Here is a 17734-nt window from a genome sequence, read left to right on the forward strand (position 1 = left end):
TGAAGGTTGTTGATTCTAAGAACAAAAAACTTTCCGTTTACCAAAACCATCTCTAATTGCGGAGGGCAAAAATAGATTCTAGTATAATGGTCTACTTCTCCCTTCTCCAACAAATTAATGGATAGGGATTTATTGTCTGGTCTGGAGCCTGATCCACTAGTTCATCTGTCTGGAAAGCTAGTATGTTTTACAGAGGTGATCACAAGATAAGAGAACATAGGTTCCTCACAGGACAAATGAACCAAGTCAGAAAAATGAAGTAAGAAGTGGTTTGGAAAGCCAGATTGTGCTTGCTTTAAAAGGAGCTGGAAATTGCCATCTTACAAACTGGAGTTGAGACAGAGGCGTTCAATCGCTGGAGTACTGCTGAAGGGTTGTATAAACATAGGAAGACATACAGAGTGACCATTACAGTTGGATGGAGGGAAAATCTTGCTGGATCCACTTCCTCTCTGAATGGTGGTGGATGTTTGCTTGTAGGATAAAAGGAAATGATCTCCATGTTAGGAAATTCCTGTTTCATTCAGGCAATTCATTCTAATGTTTTCATCAAGTCACCCAAAGGTGATTCGTTTCTTAATCCCTACAAGGAGGCTAAAGTTCTTAATTCAGAGTGGTTTTTATTGGAAATCCACTGTGACATATACCCTGTTGTTAGAAACTCTAAGAAGTATTTCAGAAGGTGCTTGCTTGCATGAATAGTGCTTGGAGATTTTTCCTTCCTTTTGTGAAAAGGAAAGGTGGAAGTTTTTTTTTTTAATGTTTATTTGTTTATTTGAAAGAGTTAGAGAGAAAGAGAGGGAATGATAGAGAGAGATCTTTCATCTGCTCATTCGCTACCCAGTTGGCCTCGGTGGCCAGCACTGAACTAACCCAAAGCCAGGGACCAAAGCTTCTTCCAGGTTGCCCACATGGGTAGCAAGGACCCAAGCATTTGGACCATCATCAGAGAGCTGGATAGGAAGTGGAGCAGCTGAAATATGAACCAGTGCCTATATGGGATGCTGGCGTTGCGGGCAGTGGCTTTACTTACTCCACCTCAATTTCGGCCCCCTGAATTCCCATCTTTATCTGATCCATGATGCTTAATGTTTCTTTTCCTTGTCATCAGTAGCCTCCTTTTTTCTTTACTTAGGCCAGTCTTTCATTTCCTCGCTTTTCTCCCATTTCTCTTTTCCTGTTCAGCAAAAGCTCTAAGGCGTGACCCCCCTTTCCTGGGTAGTATCGTACTGCTAGGGGACCTGTCTCCTGCAGACACCGGCTAGGCCAACCTGAGGGGAGTCCTTATCTCTCTATTTTTACTGACTTTGGGGCCAAGATGGGAGGTGGGACGTGGCCAGAATTTTTTTCTCCCACAAGATAAGGACAAGGGATAGTAACTAGATAATGCAGTGCACAAAAGCCCAGAGACAAGCCTAACAGACAGCTTCTAAAGTCAAAATTTACCATATCAAATCCCATTCAACTTTGAGTAGCAATGCCCTGTATGTGCTGGGTGTGTGTGGAGGTGGGAGGGACTTAAATTGGAGCAGCACCAGAGTGAGCCAGGCTAACATGGAACCAGTGAGACTGAATCAAGTTCAATACGATTAAAACATTTATGAGCTTAAAAATGTATTATTTAAATTACAGTCTTAAATTCTTACACTCTGGTTCAAACTGCTTATGTAGGAGGAGAAACTTGGCAACAATTGATGTTTCCTTGACAAAGGCAGAGAATAGTAAAATCTCTCCCAAAACCCTTCAAATATTTATAGGATTCAAATCACCCCACAGATATTTTTTACATATGTGTTTATGCGTAAAATATTCACGAAAGGAGTGATTGTATCCCTTGATTTGCTCGGCCTTTCAACATTGATTCTGTAAAGAGGGGGCTGAGAAGATAGCAGGAGAACAAAGTTGGAATTGCCATCAGTTGGCTGAGGAACAGACTGAAGTCTGAGATACCCGCTCCGTGGCAAGAGTTAAGTGCCCTGATTTAGAACAAGCAGTGACAGCATCTTAAGAACCACGGGTGGCTTTTCTCAACACGTGACCACCATGGAATGTGTAGGGACAGCCGTCACCTTCCTCAAGCCAGGCTAACATGAGTGTAGACACTGTTTCTTCGAGGATGGAGGGTGTTTCCTGGAATTTTTCCTAAAATCTCCAGTCTACCTAGAAGTTATAAAAGTCAAATACTGTGACACTCTTTGTAATAAAGCTGCTGCTGTAGGGAAGGCAGGTACGCTCTCTTGTTTGAGGCCCTTTCTGTTTCATCTGTGATAGACAAAGTTTGCTTTGAGAGAGAACTGTAAATATTTTATAACGAGTTGTATTTTTTAAAAATTAAAGAGCATTGAAAAGTAGGATCTTGGTTTCATTCCAAATGAAGACTTAAAAATTCATTAAAATCTTTCCAATTATCTGGGTATTTTAAAGGCATCTCTGACATTTAGTATCACCAAATGATACTAAAAATCATTTTGGTGCTCTGAGTAAAGAAAGACCATCAAATCTAGCAATGGGGACTATTTTTGTATGTTAAGTACTCCTTGATACTGCTAAGTAACTTGGGGGTATTTATCCACTGGAAAACAAATGTTGCTTATCTGAAAGGAATGTATCAGTTAAGTGTTAGCTCCTTGATACCAACACAATTTCCATGTAAACAGAATAAAAGTTAGCTGGCAGGCAGGCTCTAGAACTAATTCCCAGCACCAATACTTGCCCCTGGGTGACCATAGGCTTGTTACCTACCTTTCTATACCTCAGTGAGTGATTAGAATGAAATAAAGCAATATCGATGTCAATAAAGTTATGATAGTGCTTGTTTGGCACATTGTAAAGGATCAGTAAGTGGTCATTGTTTAGGTTAAAAAAAAAAAAAAGGAGGAGGATGGCCCGGCACAGTAGTCTAACAGCTAAAGCCCTCACCTTACACTTGCTGGGATATCATATGAGCGCTGGTTCCAATCCCGGCAGCTCCACTTCCCATCCAGCTCCCTGCCTATGCCCTGGGAAAGCAGTCAAGGATGGCCCAAAGCCTTGGGACCCTGCACCCATATGAAAGCCCTGGAGGAGGCTCCTGGCTCCTGGCTTTGGATCAGCTCAGCTCTGGCCGTTGAGGCCACTTGGGAAGTGAACCAGCACTGGAAAATCTTCCTCTCTGTCTCTCCTCCTCTCTGTATATCTGACTTTCCAATTAAAAAAATAATAGTAATTCTTAAAAAAAAAAAGGAAAATGAGGAAAGATCCAGCAACTCCAGATACTTGCATATGAAATGCTATTTTTTAAAAAAGTTTTATTTTGTTTATTTGAAAGGCACAATTAGAGACAGAAAGCAAGCTTCCAACTGCTGATTCACTCCCCAAATGGTTGGAACAACTAGAGCTGGGACAGACCAAAGTCAGGCGCCAAGAGGCAAGAGTTTCATCCAGGTCTCCCACTTGGGCTCAGAGGTTCAAGCACTGGGCCATCTTTTGCTATTTTCTCCTGCACAATAGCAGGGAGGTGAATCAGAAGTGGAGTGACTCAAACTGGTGCCCATGTGAATGTGGTGGCTAACCCGTCACACCACGATGTTGGATCCATGAAATATTCATTTTTCATTTTTAAAATACTCAAACTTCAGAAAAAATTTCCATGGCAATATAAACTGAATAAGGAGCAAATAAATAATAGAAAAATGAGTAAAGGAATTTATGGACATGAGTGTTGCATGGTGTCATTTTATCTCATCAAATCATGAAGACAGCAAAAACATAGAAATAGTTCAAGAATGGGATCTGATCTGTCCAGAATACTCTGGCTGCCAGTGACACACCAGAATTTTAAAAAGAAACCATCACATGGTTCTCTAAAATGATGACATCACAAGGAAGCATTCTGTTTTGGCTTACTTTGATTTTCCCCATCACCCAAATGATCTTGTGGTTGCCCATTGTGTTCACAGCGTTAGTTACAGTGAAGCTCTTAAAAGAATCATCCCTCTGGATAGTTACATGGGATACTGCCAGCGTACCCAGGCAGGCTGTAAAATATTACTCAGGTGCATCGTTTGGAATCTACCCATTAAGCACCTTTTACCTGGCAATGATATGAAGGAGCTAGTTTCCCTCTAAAAGCTTGAAAAGGAATTTTGTTAAAATAGCAGCACAGATACACTGACCCTGTATGACCACAGGTACCAGTACAAGCTACTGCTGCTGGTCACTTTGTGAGCAGTTTTCTTGTACCAACCATTGTCCTCTTGGATAATTTTTGCACCAGTGTGCTTTGATGTTTTGTTGTCCCCCATGTACTGTAGAGGAGACTGAGGCACCCGGAGTTCAGGTCACTGTGCTGAAGTTCCAGGCAGTAAGTAGTGCATTGCAAGCACCCAGGGCACAGATTCAGACTCCAGAACCTGATCTAAGAACTATTGTGCCCCACCATGTCCCAGTAATAAGCTTCCAGATGCACTGCCTCCCCACTGAGGAGGGTCACAGGACATATGGGCACAGTTAAGGCAGAGCAAAACACACACACAGAAACATCTGTTCTGTTCTTCTCATTGGAGTGCCATCTGTAGCTACACTCAAGAGGGTTTGCAGATTCTACACCTCCAAATTGTGGAGATTAATGAGGTTGCTTATGATGGTTATTATTAGAAAAGAAAGTCCGTTTACATAGGAATGTAATCATGTGCATTGCATTAAGGAGGCATCATGATTTATACAACCAACATTGATAAACCATGGTTCCAACAAATGCAGCTTTATAAATGGATTGTTCATGAGTGATACTAGATGAGATCTGTCAGGAGTTTGATATTTTCATCTGGGTCTCATTAACCATAATGGGGAGGAAGGTGAATTGTGTGTGTGTTTAACAAGATAGTAGCACACTTCCTGAGCTTAATATTTGCACAAGGAAATCCCGCAGACTCAATAAATGCTGCGATAAATTGCAGGAAACATTATTAGAGCCATATCAGCCTGAGGAATTCTGGGAAGTCATCTTAGGGTGGCACAGTGCAGTGTTTTGATGGGGCTGCCATTTTTCAGTTGTAGGGGAGGAGCGAGACACACCTTCCTGGGCTATGATTTTAGCACAGCAGCGTTCTCTTTTGCGAACCTTTTATTTCACTTTGAGTGAAGTCTGGGATCATGAGAGTATTCACAGCCCATGTCAGAGTAGATCTTAAGGTGGTTTGTGTTTTAGACTCCTGGTGGTTTAGATACCCGCTTCTGGTTATTTACAGCGGGGATAGGGAAGTCAGACGGGTTGTTCAGGTGCAGGGCTTCCGCCTGCCTCCCAGTTAGTCTGGGTCTTCCTCGGGTTTTTCATTGTTTTATGTTCTCACTCTCCTGGCAGAGTCCTCGAATGCCACCTTGCTGACCAATGCGGAGAAAATAGCTACCATCACCACTACACACACCCCTTCGCAGCAAGGGGCCCAGGAGACCAGGTCAGGCATGGCTTTGGATTCTTTCTGGGTTAAAGGGAAGACGTAATTCCCAGCATGACTGTATGGCCCCTTGACTTTGCTCTCAGTGTTTCCCATCCGTTTCTCTCTCCCCAGCAGGAATACAACCAAACCAAAGCAGGACTCTCAGTTTGAGTTCAAAGCACCCCAGGCTACACAGGTGAGAGCTGTTTCTTCTTCTGTCTCTCCGAATAGTTTTGCACATTGCCTTCCAACTTCCCAAAGCTGTTTCTACAAGTTGTTTTTAATGGCATCCTTGCAGTAAATATCTTTCGGTGAGGTGAATTAGCAAATACATGCTCACCCTGGGTTGTCTAGGAAATGATGTTTATTTTACTACCTTTGAAAAAAGCACTCCTAAATGTCTTTTTCAAGAGGGAAAAAATACACAGTGAAAAGTCATTCCAAGGATTGAAAGAACAAAGCAGCAGATACCTACTTATGATGTCCATAAATGTATTTCTGCCCAGAAAATAAATGTCTTTCTGATAAGGAGTTTCTCGGGCTTGTGGATTTCAGGAGAAACCCACAGAGCTAGGGTGCTAAGCTAAAAGCAGGTGAAATACAAGTGGGAAACTTAGGGTGACCCAAAGTTCAACAGATCCCTGTTAGCTTTCCTGGGAGCTTTTAGTATTCCGTTCACTCTTCTCAACCAATGTGGGAACCCTTCCTCTTCCTTTGCAGTGGTAGTTGTATCCAAATAGTGAGGACTGCCAGCATTGATCTGACGTGGCTCAGGGACACTCATCTCCAGAACAAATGAGACTTTATCATGGAATGAAAAGTCTTCCTGTCTTGAAGGCAAATGGCACCCCCAATGTTTGCATCTTAAAATGTATATTGCACTAAATACATGCATCTTTATAGGAATGCTCCTGTCTTCAATTTCTTGATCGCCACCTGCAACATGAATGAAGGTTAATAGGCAATTAAGAAGCCCCGGAAGGGGAATAGAGGTTGCACCTTTTTGCCAAGTCAATGTAATAGGGAAGGTTTTAGGAGAAATGTATGTGGATGCAAACTCTCCCAGAATGACTCTTTCATTCCTTTAAATAGGAGCAAGATTTTTACACTGTGGAACTGGAAAGAGGAGCCAAAGGATTTGGCTTTAGTCTTCGAGGGGGCCGGGAGTATAACATGGACCTGTATGTTCTGCGCTTAGCAGAGGATGGTCCGGCTGAAAGGTGTGGCAAGATGAGGGTAAGTATGGGCTGGGGTCAGAGTACATGTCAACACACATCTCCAAGGACCTCTGGATACACGGCCATAAGGTTCATATTCATGGGAACTAACATTTACTGTAGTTTTTAAGACTAACTGCCCCCATTTCCTTGTCTTTCTCTCTAAAACATAATTATTCACAACTACTGAAGTTCAGTGACTCCTTCCAACTCTGGGATTAAGACTACATATAGCATCTTTTTTATAAATATTTATTTATTTTTATTGGAAAGATGGATATACAGAGAGGAGGAGAGACAGAGAGGAAAATCTTCCGTCCACTGGTTCACTCCCCAAGCGGCCACAACGGCTGGAGCTGAGCCAATCTGAAGTCAGGAGCCAGGAGCTCTTCTTGGTCTCCCACACAGGTGCACGGTCCCAAGACTCTGGGCCGTCCTTGACTGCTTTCCCAGGCCACAAGCAGGGAGCTGGATGGGCAGCGGGGCTGTCAGGATTAGAACCAGTGTCCATATGGGATCCCGGTGCGTGCAAGGCAAGGACTTTAGCCACTACGCTATCGCGCCGGGCCCTACATATAACATCTTAAAGTAGGTATTTCTGGATTGCATTTCCATAGTTATCTCAGGAGGCAGATGTTTCACAGAAATTCCTGAGTAACACAGGATACTCCCAGAACAGAAAAACCATTTGGCCCAGAAAATTCTGGGCCAGGAATTCCATTTATTCTCCAGCTACTCACTCAAGCCTGAGAGAAAGAGTCAGCCCTTTGCTCAACACAGGGCCAGCAACTCCACAGCATTAATATTCAGGGTTGCCCCAGAGTCCTCAAAGCTGCAAATTATAATTGTACAAGTGCCAAACCTTACTCTGCCCTGTCTGTCTCAGACCTGCTCCTGTGAATGAGTGCTGTTGGGTAGATGTGAGTAGTACCACACCCTGCTGTAAGTGAACCTGCAGCCTCCCAGAAGTTAAAGGACTTGCACAAGGCTTCAGACCCCACAGCCAGTGCTTCACCTCTGTTTTCTGATTAAAGGTCTTTGCACAGAGACCTGGCATTCCCTTATTAGTCCTCTATCTCCAATGCCCAGAATAGTCATTGACGCGTATATATGCTTCAGGAAGTGATGCAGCCAAGACTGTGGTCTCATCTGAATGTCATCTTGGGAAGTCATTGCTTCTAGGGTTGATCATAGGGGTTGTTCTCAGGATCCACTGCCCTCTGGGCTGTTGGCTGGAACAGCCCCTTGGTTTTTCTATGGCACTCCATTGAGTAACTCGCAGCATCTATCAAAACAAGCGAGACAGGATCCAAGGTTATTTGAACTGACATCCTGTTTGCCATATTCCAGTTATAAAAGCAAGTCATCAGATCTAGTTCACATTCAAAGGGAAGAGGGTGGCTCAAGAATGTGAGTAGCAGGAGGCCGTAATCAGTGGGAGCTGTGCTAGCAGGAGCTGGCCGCTGCCTCCTTCCCCAAGGGCTAAGATCCCCATATTGCTTTGCATTTTTCTGTAACGCTTAACATTATCATTACCTTTGACTTATTGGACAGTTGTTAGTTGTCTTTCCCTTATTAGAATGTCACTTGAGCGAGGGTAGGTAAATGGTTAGTTGGTTGGTTGGCTGGTTTCTTACTATTAGAGCCTAGTAATAGAAAGTCGTCGAAAGGATGTTTAATCCGTAAATGAAGGCAGTTTAGGAACAGACATCATGACGAGCTACTCTTGAGATGCTCACATTCCACACTTTGCTACTGGTGCAAGTCCTGGCTGTCCTGTGGTTCTAATCTTGCTTCCCGCTCGTTTGTCTGGCCCAACAATGGGTGATAGCCCAAGTACTTGTGTCTCTGCCATCCATGGCGGCCTGGTTGGAGCTCCTGGCTCTTGGCTTCAGCCTGGCCCAACCCTAACTATTACAGCCATTTGAGGAGAGAAGTAGTAGGTGGAGGATCTCTCTCTGGCTGTTATTCTGCTTTCAAAGAAAGAAGTTCAAGTCAAGAAGTCCCTGAATAACTAATGGAAACCTCTTGCAGCTCTGTCACTTTCTCTCTTGCCTTGGCAGATCGGTGATGAAATTTTAGAGATCAATGGTGAGACCACCAAAAATATGAAGCATTCTCGGGCGATAGAACTGATTAAGAATGGTGGCCGCAGAGTTCGCCTGTTTCTGAAGCGGGGAGACGGCTCAGTACCAGAATATGGTGGGTCAAACTATGAAAACATTTCTTCCTTCCCTGGCATGACTCCATGAATCTGTCTCCAGAACAGCAGCGGGAAAGGCTTTTTTTTGTTTCCCTCCCGTTCACCAGTGTCTTACCAGCCTCTTGCACCATGTGATTCTTTGCCTCGCTTGTTCTGAAATCTACACACATGTCATCCTTTTGCTTGCTTCCATGGACTGGGGCATGGCCTAAGACGAGATCTGTAGAGCCCCCTTTCTGATAATCAGAGAACATTTTGTCTAGTCCAACCAAGAGCCAAGGAATGTTGGTTTGAACTGTGCCAAACTGTTTCTCAGCTCCGATTGTTAGCACAAAATGACTATATACTCCTTTGATGAAGCAGGAGAGCAGGTTTCCTGAGTGATCTGTTGAGGCACAATTTAAAAAAAAGTTTTTCTTTGGGGTTCCTTGATGTCTTAAGAGGCGGGAAGTTCCGAAACAAGTTGGAGGGGCTCTGCCCACCTCCCTTCTGCTCCGTCTGCAACAGTTCTCCATCCCCCTCGCTGGTCTCTAACACCCAGTCAGACCACCCAAGCCCACTCCTGTCAAACAGAAAACTGTTGATGCATTAGCCATATGTTCCTAAGTGATAAAGGATGAAATAAATTCCCAGTGCTCATCATGAGGGAAACATGTTACTATACCTTTCCTATGAGGAAAGCCGGGTTATACGTAGAGTTCTTCCTTTGTCATATCTTTAGACATGATTTGAGTAGACAGCAATGCGCTTTACCTAGCTTAGTATCGGATGGCAAAATATTGTATATTGTAATAAGCATGTCCTATTTATTTGAGATTCTTAAATTTACAACAAAAGGAAGCTATGCCCTAGTTGTAGGGCTTTTTTTTCCCAACCAAAGGTCTACAAAAGTTTCTATAGAAACTGTGATTGAATGGTCCCCATATACATTGGTCCCCTTTATTAGGGATTTACCTGTGATCCCCCTCTCAGCTGGAAGTCATTCCGCACAATTCCCAGCTGCTTTTTGGACTGACCCTTCATTCAGATGCAGCTCCCCAGATGTTGGACATTGGTACAGGTGCAAAAATATGCAAGGGGCGTCAGGATAGGGGGTGTTGGTGAGTATCAGACCAGGCCCCGTCAGATACATTTGGCCAAGCCCAGGGGAAGTCTCTTGACAACATGATGCCATGGCTGTGCACTGTACTAAAGTTCTGACCTTGACCGTTCGGTGTATTGATACCACTGAAACTGTGTAACATTGTGTCCCTTTTCTGTCTCCCCCTATGCTTCTGTCGGATGTGATGTTTCATTTGAGAGTCATCATCAGTAACCTGTGTACCTTCTCAAAAACCTGTGTCTGTTGCACTGAGGATGAAAATCCAACACTAACAAAAAATGTTCTTTGGGCTAAAAATAAAGATTGTTTAACTACACGGTTTTCCAAGAAGGGTCGAACCTGCCAGGGCTTGTGCCGCTGTAATGTCTCCATGCGTCATTTGGACTAAAAAAAAATCTCTAAATCTATCGATTAGAGTCACAAATGGGTTATAATATGTTAAGTTCCAATATTTTTCTGACTTGATTGGAACCTGCTTCTCTGTGAGGCTATTTTTGTAATGAGTTTTTGTACTTAATTTAACTGCCGTGGTCATGGGGTGGGGGGAGGACTGGGGAGTGGGGAGGGACCTAGGGGACTTATTTCTTTGGTTGTTTATTGTTAAATGCTCTCCTATGCCAGCCTGTCATTGTTCCAGTTTTTCCAAAACAAAACAAAACAAGGATGCATCCACTGTCCGGGTCCCCAAGTCACCTGATGGCTGTGTAAAAATGTCACTGTCCCCAATCGCGGTCTCTGCAGCCTTATTTGAGTGTTGCCTTAGACTGTCTGACTGGACAAATAAACTCTCTTTGCCCTATGTTAACAAATGCAGATTTTTTTGTTGTTGTTGTTCTTTCCTCTTTGTTATAGGGAATCTAAATGTTCAACTTTTTTCTCTTTCTCTCTTTGTCTTTCTCTCTGACTGTTCTTGGTGCTGGGCCCTCCCTCTACAGCGATGATACCTCCTAATATCGCTGCATGTATGAGAAATGAAAAGCTCGGGGAGGCTTGCTTCTACCTTATGGGCCATAATCAAACTACGGTTTGTAGCTCAATCAATACTAGGTGTTTCTGTGCTGTGGCCTAATTTCCTCATTGCTTCTGCTTAGCTCTTTTTGATATGTTTGGCAATTCATTCTGAGCACCCTGCGTTCTTGGACTTGTAAGTACACTGCTGACCCTGTGAAAGTCTTGCTGTGCCTTGTCTTAAAAGTAGACAGGAAAAGCCAAGGTTAGGATTAGGATAGCAGCAGAGGCACCCTCCCTTCACCCAGATCTGTAGGCTTTTGTTAAGAAGAATGGTTTTGTTCTAGTCGCCTACCCAACCTGTAGAACCAATGGGCCCTCAATGAGCTGGATGGGGCTTGCTACACCAGATGAGATTTCCTGGTGTTTCCATTCTCACGTGGCCCACTACAGCCCATCGGCCCAGACCTGATTTTGCACACAGATTCTCACTGGCTCTTAGCCCCACCCATGTATTTTATGTGCAACCTCTGTTTTGACACCATAGTAAAAGAATTGAACAACTGTAATGGAAGCCGAGATGTGAAAGTCCAATAGAATGTACCGTCTGGCCCATGAGGAACCTTGCAGACCACTGCCCGAAGCTGGAGCCCCGCTTTTCTGAAAAGACTCTCTGGGTCCTGAGAGATCATTCGTGAAACCGATTAATCGCTTACTCTTGACCCTGATGTCTCCTGAAAGATCCTTGAACAGCCCCCGGGGATTGCTTTGTCTCTGTCACACTACAGGCACACCACTCCCGGCCTGGAGTGGTGTTTACAGGTCTGACTTCGGAGCTCCTGTTACAACAGAGCATCCCTGCTTCTCTGTAATTCACGACACCCCTTAAAACATTCTTTTAAAACATAGTTTAGTCATCGTCATCAATAAGGACTGTCGTGGGCCACCTTGCTTTGAAGAGACCTCGGTGTTCAAAGCAGCAGCCAGTGACACCACATAGCCCCAGAGCTTGCTTTGGCTGCCTCAGAAATCTTACAGAAAAAGTATCTATAAACCGAGGTCTTTTTCGTTTTCTTTTTTTTTTCTGAGCCTTATGGAATTTCAAATGCGAACCTAACCATCTCTTCTCCTCCCTCTTATTTTAAAAGGTAGTGCACTTTTTAAAAAAAGTTCCTTAGTTGTTAATATATGCAGACAGCAGAGTCAGCATTTGAGGGATGCACACATAGACAGCATAGTGGAGTGGCCCCTCGTGTGCCCATCACAGGCTCGCCAATCATTGAGAGCTGGCCCCGGGTGTTCCCTGGTTGCATTGGTCACCATGTTGGGCCAGTTTTCTTTTTCTTTTTCTTTTTTTTTTAAGAGCAGCACACCCTGCAGCCAGTACAATGCACAGACTCCAGGCCGACCTGCAGTCAGTTTTCTTCCCTCCTCTCACACAGAGAAGGGGTAGAAGAAGCCTTTGTGTATCCCACAAAACATCCTCCTGCCCCTCCCAATCAAGATGCCAGAGTATTTATGTATGTATTTATTTTCAAGCAAATCAGAGCAGTCTTTTCGAAAAGAATGTTTTCTGCCTGGGGTGGGGATTATGCAGTAGAGTTGTGGGGCAGGAGAAAAAGAGTCCAGGGTGGGGGAGGGGTGCAGAAAAGCAAAGGCTAATTCGTGGGGGGAATGTCTTCATAGCTGCTAGACAGTGTGGGCTATGCGTGTCAAGAAAACAATCAGGGTGGATTTTATACCTTCTTTAAAGATCTCTGGAGAACTGCATAAAGTTCCCCCTCCAGTAACTCTAGCTAGTTGCAGTTGTCCATTCATTAACCGAGGGTTAGCGGCTTGGAGTCTGACTGCTTTAACAGTTGTTTGTTGGCTGTGACTAATGAGTCAGGCGGGGGTGGGCGTGGAGATGGGCGCTGAAGCTCCCGGTACCAAAACCATGGCTCTCCTTTTTCTTGCTCGCAGACCCCAGCGGCGACCGGAACGGCGCCCCCTCCGGTGCACAAGGGGTTCCGCAAGTGAGGGCCATGCCGCCCGACCGCTGGCCGCATCCGTCATTGGAGTCCAATTACCCACCCGATCTTCACAAATCATCACCCCATGGGGAAAAGCGGGCCCACGCGAGAGACGCAAAAGGCAGCAGAGAGTATAGCAGCAGACAGCCCAGCGAGCACCACACCTGGAACGGAACTTCTAGAAAACCCGACGGCGGCGGCGGCGGAGGCAGCGGCACCTGCCGCCCCAAGGACCGGGCCACCGACGGCCGGAGAGACGCGCAGCCCGAGCGCGCGGCAGTGGGGGCGGCGGCGGCCAATGGACCCAAGAGGAGACCCCCGGAGAAGCGCAGGGAAGGCACCCGCAGCGCCGACAACACCCTGGAAAGGAGAGAGAAGCGCCGAGATGATGGGTCCCCGGAGCGCCGGCGGGAGCGCTCCCCGGCCCGCGGCAGGGACAGCTCGCCCAGCCGGCGGAGGAGGTCTCTGGAAAGGCTGTTGGACCAGAGGCGGTCTCCGGAGCGCAGGAGGGCCAACTCACCCGAGAGGAGAGCCAAGTCCACCGACCGGCGGCGGGCGCGCTCCCCGGAGCGCAGGCGGGAGCGGTCGCTGGACAGAAGGAGCAGAGAGGACAGAGGCGGCCTCCGCGAGAGGGACGAGGTGAGCGGGAAGCAGGATGCGGGCAGGAGTTCCAGACATCCCCCGGAGCAGCGAAGGCGACCCTACAAAGAATGTAGCACCGACCTCAGTATCTGAGGCCCTGGATCCCATTCCAACCTTTACTGTGTCAAAGGTTCTACGAGGCGGGTCGCGAACCTGAAATCAGTGTCTTACCTAGCAAGCTTCTAACACCTGATGATCCTGCAAAGAGCAATGAACATTTTATGCATTTGAAATCTTCTAAGAAAAAAAAATATATATCTGAAAAGTGTGTGCCTGATGTATAATATTAAAAGAAAGTATTTTTAAAATGCATACCTTTTTTTTTTTTTTGGAAATTATTTTGCCAAATGCTGGCCCAAAGGGATATAGTTTTGTTTCTACCTAAGCTGTAGAATGATCAAGAATCATTCCCTTTTGGGGAGCTGCCTTTTTCTCTCCTGGTGAAATGGGGCTGTTGGTCATTTTCTCTAAGGGAAATTAAGTGTCATTCATTTGATATCGACTGTTATGTAGTGATGTAGCGTTATACTGTAGTCGGGAGTTTTGCTTCAAAGCATAGAACAAAAAGGCAAAGTTTTACTTGTGAAAGCTGAGGACCCTTGGGGATAGCATAGGATTGCCCAGTGATCCTGCATTGACGCTAACAGTCTAAGGAGACTACTATTGCAAATGAAGGATATGTATAGCTGAAAGACACAGCTCAAGAGAATTTTATGTTCTTGGATTCTGATTGGTTCAGAAAACAGTAGTTACACTTCCTGGTCCAGGATGGCACAGGAGGAGAAGACAGGTTCCATGGCACTTCCACAGCTGGTGAGATTTCACTTGGGGCAGGGCCAGTCGTGGCTTTGGCCAGCTACCAGGAGCAGGCAGACACCTCTGTGTTGTCACATTGGAGGCTGTTTGTCGAATGAGGTGGGGGACGACATGCCCATAGGAGAGGGGCAGAACAAGCCCTCCTTTTAGCAGAGGATGCCTGTGGTTACCTTGTGTGAAGACTGGGGAGGAAGGAATGAGTGGTGGTGGAGGGGACATCTCTGTTGAGACTTCAAGAAGTGAGGGTTGGGGGTGCGTTCTCAGAAAGGCCCATTGCACACTGAAACCATAATCCAAGTGTCTGGGTTGATGGAATAGGAAGGAAGAACGGGATCCAAGTGTTCTAGATCACTCTGGAAAACATCTGCCTTCAGGACCCTGTCTTTTGAGTCTTTGGGACAGCAGAACAAAATGTTAACCATCCTTTCAAAACAGATCCATTCTTTTTCAATCTTGTGGGAGAGGTGGTTGGGTCTGGGAGATGCGATTGTGTCGGTGGTAGCCCCAGGGTGTGGTTAGAGTGGATTACTGCTTAGCTGAGCCAAAACGTTTGCTTGTACCTGTTGGACCACTACAGCAAACCGCTGCTTTCAGTGCATCGTGTATTTCTGTAGTACTGTTTGCATTTTCCGTACAGACACAAAACTTTGCAAGTCAATCACTGTTGTTCCCATGGTACTGTAAAAAAAAAAGTGAAAAAAAGAGAAAGCCAGCCAATCATAGTGTGCACAGACTTTAAAATTGTAATTAATAGAGCCTGTTGAAAAAAAAAACAACTGTTGCCTTCTTTTCTTGTACAAAAGAGAGTTTATGACAAAAAGTTTAGCTGTGAGGAATGTGATATGTGTTTATATTTCTGAATATGGAACAAATTGATTCATGGGGGTATATTTTAATGTAAACTAAATCAGGTATGTAAAGTTGTTTTAAACTGGGAAACTATAGAAGTAATTCTCTAAAGCTTTAGTTGGTTTGAATATCATCAGTTCCTCCACAGTGAGCCTGCTTGTGAATTATTAAGCACTTGTTTGCTGTCTCTGTTCATTCATTTATTTCTTGCAGTGTGCTTTGGACTTAATGCTGTTTCTGTGTTGATGAAAAGCAGTATGGGGGCCAATCTTTTTATAAACACTATGCATATAAAAATATTACATTGTTCATAGCTTTATTTGACACATGGGTTTATACACAACATTAGAATGAGTAGATATAGCTGTGTGGCCATGTATAAAACAAGTTCCTTTCCTGGAACAGACACATTGTGGGTTCTGTGGCTTAAGAAGAAGGGAAAGGTTATGAAGGCTGTTGTTGTTATTAGAGTTTTCCATACAGAGCACATTAAGCTGTGGTAAGCAGGCTAAGGAAGAGACCAACTGAATGATGACATTTCTCCTTCCTCAGTTTTCCTCAGAGCCAGATTTGAGATTTGATTCAGAAGGTTCCATTGGCTAGGATTTTTCTTACTTGTTCTTGCAAAATCCATAATGTTAAATGACACATGCTTTCAATTGTGGTCCAGAGTTTTAAATAAATGAAGTCAAGGTGAATTTCTGGAGTCCATCCTGAAGTGAACCTCATGATGTCTGTCTGCTTGTAAGAGATAATATTTGACATTTTTCAAAATCTTATGTGCTACCCACCTGGGCTTGCCTGAGTCCATGGGCATTTGGTGTGATGATTTCAACTGAATCCCACACACCAGATTTGCTTTGGAAATACTGTACTGTACAGGGACTATGCATTCAGCAGAAAGATAGGGGTTTCTTTGAACTACTGTAACCTTGAATTGAAAACCGATTCTTGTGAGCCTACTTTCCCTAATCCCCCACTTCATGTCAATGTTTTGATGAAAGGTCATGGATGAATATTTTGTGTGATTCAGTCCAACCATTTAGGAGTTCCTCTCCTTCCATTATACAATGGATGCCTGAAAGAATGTTGGGAGGAGGACTCAATACCCTACTTGTATTTTTTAAGTTTCTTTTGTGAAAGATTTTGTAATGCATTTTTACTGTAAAAAATACATGGAAATGTATGCATTCCATAACCACTACTGCTTCTGGATTGCTATCCTTCTTGTCTCTGTTGTCTCACGTGTTATCAGGGTCAAGTACTCAGTTGACTCAAAGCCAGTGAAAGACCATCCTGTTGAAAGAACTGTCATGCAGTGCCGTATTCCATAGGATATGGTCTGTAAACTGATTTCTTCATCACACCTGGGGAGCTTGTAAAAAATGCAGACTCTCAGGCCCCACTCCAGACCTACCGAATTAGCATATGTGTTTAACAGGATCCTTAATTAGTTTGTATGCATGTGAAAAGTTTGACAGCATGTGAGAGCATAGCACCCTGGTAACAAAACAGTTCCTGCCAGACCAGGATTCTTGTCACATCCGGTGTGATTTTGGGCAGATTCCTTTACCTCTTTGAGCCTGCATTTATCAGTAAAAGGGGCATACTCCTAGCATTGACAAGGATGAGTACATAGCATTATTACATCTCTGGGAATTAAAAGAGTCCTCAGTAAATGACACTAAAAAAATTTAATTGGTGATTTCCTGCATAGCAATGAATGTCCTGCTCTTTCTACTATGGTTTATTTTCCTATTGAAAATGAAGAAAAATATTTCCCTATAAAAATGAGGAAGAAATCCTTTTGTGTTCAATCATAAAGTTAATGAATACTGTGGTTCTTGCTATATGACAGACATAATGATGCCATTGTAGCATGGTTTTAAAAGATGAGACCAAAATGTTGTAATGTAAGAGTTGGAAGTAGACGTGTATGTGGAGTTAGGCATGCTACAAACTCATTAAATAGAAATGTTAACCCGTAGTAGGGGACTAAAGAGACATGTAGATTGATCTTGTAGTCTTGAGTAACTTTCCAATTTCCTTTTCCCAGTTTTTGCAGTATTCCTTTGTATGACTCAGGGACTGAAGTTTTCCTACCAAACCCAAACCTATGGCCACTCAAAAGGACACGGTATTTAATCTTTGCTTGTTTTTGTCATCAACATGGTAATTATGGACCCTGCTCACTCCGTAGTATGTCTTTTGTTAAAAAGTAGTATCTAGTAATGGTCCTTGGTTTCACCAATAATTGAGCCTGATTGCAAAGCCCTCATAGGCATACAGGTTCTTTGCCATAAATGGCCACAATAAAACGATATGCTGGGCCTCCATTATAGCTGGTGAGATGTTTCTACTGGTTGGCGGTCTGAGATCACCTTTGATGGTTTGCCTTCATTTGAACAGCCCTGTCAGATTCCTCTTGGTGTTTTTTCTCATCATGAGACAACACCATCAGCAATTCAGGTGTTCAGCACAATATTATCTGAGTGCTTTTTTTAAAAAAATTGATGCATAATGTGCAT

At 44.1% G+C, this 17734-nt stretch overlaps 1 protein-coding gene across 34 annotated transcripts in view; it reads left to right on the plus strand.

Moving 5' to 3' along the window:
* MAGI1 (membrane associated guanylate kinase, WW and PDZ domain containing 1) overlaps nucleotides 1–16407 on the plus strand; it is a 602787-nt gene extending 586380 nt beyond the window's left edge. For 13 of the 34 annotated variants that reach the window (XM_058679182.1, XM_058679185.1, XM_058679195.1 and 10 more), the window contains 5 exons: nucleotides 5342–5435; nucleotides 5550–5613; nucleotides 6510–6653; nucleotides 8698–8836; nucleotides 12850–16407. In XM_058679182.1, coding sequence (XP_058535165.1) covers nucleotides 5342–5435; nucleotides 5550–5613; nucleotides 6510–6653; nucleotides 8698–8836; nucleotides 12850–13634 — 1226 coding nt within the window. In that variant the 3' untranslated portion in view covers nucleotides 13635–16407. Of the gene's footprint in view, nucleotides 1–5341; nucleotides 5436–5549; nucleotides 5614–6509; nucleotides 6654–8697; nucleotides 8837–10874; nucleotides 10964–12849 lie in introns of all 34 variants that reach the window. The other 21 variants (XM_058679183.1, XM_058679186.1, XM_058679196.1 and 18 more) reach the window with 4 other exon arrangements.
* The last annotated feature ends 1327 nt before the right edge of the window (nucleotides 16408–17734 follow it).

Source organism: Ochotona princeps, chromosome 21 (genome assembly GCF_030435755.1).
Source record: "Ochotona princeps isolate mOchPri1 chromosome 21, mOchPri1.hap1, whole genome shotgun sequence".
In the NCBI taxonomy this organism is placed as follows: Eukaryota; Metazoa; Chordata; class Mammalia; order Lagomorpha; family Ochotonidae; genus Ochotona; species Ochotona princeps.